The sequence below is a fragment of the Asparagus officinalis genome, unplaced genomic scaffold (genome assembly GCF_001876935.1).
Source record: "Asparagus officinalis unplaced genomic scaffold, Aspof.V1 AsparagusV1_Un2630, whole genome shotgun sequence".
Classification (NCBI taxonomy): Eukaryota; Viridiplantae; Streptophyta; class Magnoliopsida; order Asparagales; family Asparagaceae; genus Asparagus; species Asparagus officinalis.
Window position 1 is genome coordinate 1 of NW_017974889.1, and position 2,770 is coordinate 2,770.

The window sequence follows — 2,770 nt, forward strand, 5'->3', positions numbered from 1 at the left end:
ATCGGGATTCACAGTAGTGAATCGGGATCCACATTAGTGGATCTGGATTCACTGGAGTGAATCTGGATTTACAGTAGTGAATCTGAATTCACTAGAGTGAATCTGCTTTCACTGGAGTGAATCTGCTTTCACTATAGTGAATCCAGCTTCAATTTAGTAAATGCAGATTCATGTATTACTGTATTCCTCCAGTAAATGTTTAAAGTACATACAAAAGGTGGGAAAACATACCAAACCCTGAGGACGACCTTGGTATTTTTCCTTGTAGTCTGGGCAGTTTTTGCTATTGTCAATCAGCTCCATACTTGGATTTTTTAGCCCATAGCACACAATGTAGAAATGCTCAAACGCATTTATGGGGAAGAAGACCTAATGGTTGTGGAATTTAATCAGAGATTTAACAGATATAGTTAAAATTGGGCTAAAGAAGAAAAATATTATCTTCGAATCTTTACCATATCAATCTCATTAAACTTCATATGTGGATACAGAGCAAGTTGCTCATCCATCCGGGAAGCAAAACGACTGTATCTCAATTCATCATTGGCCTCATCTGTGTGATGAATGTTGCAAAACTGTACAACATAAAACTTGTTAAATAAGATGTAACTGAATTGTTATTTTAAAAAGAATAAAGGAAGATACTTACGGTTGTCTCAACATTGCAGAAGAATCTAAGAGGAGAATTTTCCGACTTCATTTTTTCTCTGTTGTTCAAAATATTGGACCAAATGCTGATTAAATTTGCCTCAATGTCCTCATCAGGAAGGAAAGTCTTGAAAGCCAGTAAGAAACATTCAATTTGTCTCCACTTAAAAACCACTTCACTGAAAAAACAGTAACAATATTCAATTTAATAAAGGGAGTAAATACTAAAAACAGTGAGTCTGACACATAAAAATAAAATAGATTCATAAGATTTAAGAACTCACAAATCCTCTTCTTCATCAGAATCATCAGCTGAATGCCTTGCTTTTTCTCTATGTACCCAATTCCATATGATGCTTTCCAGCTGACTTTGCCTAGCAGTAATCTGAGATACCCTCTGCACCCATGGTGACCGAAGAGACGTTGCAGGCTTCACCATCCTCTTTTCTTTCCTCCTTCCCGCATCTCCCTTATTTTCGGTCACCTCAACTTTCTTATGTTTACATTCATCTACTGCAGCAGCATCTTCAACTTGTTTATCAGTTCTTTTTACAGGGTCATCAGTGACTTCAGATTCAACTTGTTTAGCAACCTGAACAATATCTACCATTTCCACTGTCTCATTCTCAGTATCCTGTGTTAGGCCAAGAGAAAAACTAGGTTCTTCAGTCTGTGGGGTACCACATTCGCTGAGCTTCCGCTTCACTGGTCTTTCATCCTTTTTCTTGCTAACAGTCTCTATAATCTTATCAACTTCTTGAATAAAATTTGGGGAGACTTGGGTTTGTGGTATCTCAGCTGATGTTGGATCAACAGCAGGGGAAGCATGCATATCTCTACTCACATTTGTGTTCATGTTAGGTGTATCATCAACAATGTTTCTCTCAGCTGTTTCATCGTTACAGGTACTTACACGATGTCCACACCCCTGCACAAGAACATTTGAAACTCTTTGTTGAATTTGCAAGAGCTCATTATCATTGGGGAACAGCTTTCTCATTGTCTCACACTCAGCATCATATCTTTCTTTTGCAGATTCCAACTCTGCAGCTCTCCGTTGAACCCTATCAATACAATCCTGTAGTTTGAAAATCACAGACATTGGTCACCATAAATTATTAACATGGTTTGAGACAAGTTTGAATAGATTGAGATTACATTCAATGTATTTGTATCATGATTCAAATGACTGAATCCATAGTCGACTAAAATAGTTTCAGTTTGACTCTGGTGAATCGAGATTCAGTCGTAGTGAATCGCGATTCACTACAGTAAATTGATATTGAATTTCATTCAATCGATATTCACTCCTACTGAGTCGCGATTCACTACAATAAAATGAAATTCAGTTTAAGTGAATAGAGATTCACTCCTACTGTATTGAGATTAAATTGAATAAACAATTTTAGTCGAGTCGATTATAGAGATTCAGTCGTAGTGAATCGCGATTCACTACAGTAAATTGATATTGAATTTCATTCAATCGACATTCACTCCTACTGAATCGCGATTCACTACAATAAATTGAAATTCAGTTTAAGTGAATAGAGATTCACTCCTACTGTATTTGAGATTAAATTGAATAAACAAAGACTTGCAACTTAATTGGCTAACCTTTCTAATTGTATCAACACTTTTAGGTGAGTTTCCAGTAGGAAGAGATGAAGGTGCAAGTTCAACCCTCTCTGTAAATGCACCTTTGCCAAATGAATTTGTACTAATTTCCTCTGACTGTCTTTCCTTCAAGGCCCAGTCAGTCCAGCCTATAAAAGTAGGGGTTGTTCTCTCAACCAATCTTCTCCCTTTGAACAGAACCCGATCGGCATAGAACAGCTAGAAAGACGGAGATAAGAAATTAAGCATACCAATTAGTAATTATCAAGTAAAACTACTTTAACTACAGTAATGTAAAAATAAATCAATATTATAAAATTGACTTATAATCAAGAATGCAAGAGGACCAGTGTAGAATTGTTTTGTCGGGTCAACCTTCCACTTTTGTTGGCTTTCTATCATAGAGTCAATCAAAAAAGAACACCAATTGTATGAACAACACTGATCAACATTGTCACCAAGTACTAGAATCCGTTGGTTGACATACGGATTGCTAAGCGACTGGATC

At 36.6% G+C, this 2,770-nt stretch overlaps 1 protein-coding gene across 1 annotated transcript; it reads right to left on the minus strand.

The window, feature by feature from the left end:
* Positions 1 to 231: 231 nt before the first annotated feature.
* On the minus strand, positions 232 to 2,481 carry LOC109828598 (the record flags this gene model as incomplete). Its single annotated transcript, XM_020395559.1, has 5 exons — positions 232 to 369; positions 456 to 575; positions 650 to 827; positions 933 to 1,726; positions 2,263 to 2,481. Coding segments are annotated over 5 exons (1,449 nt in total), but the record flags the coding sequence as incomplete, so codon positions are not given.
* Positions 2,482 to 2,770: the final 289 nt, after the last annotated feature.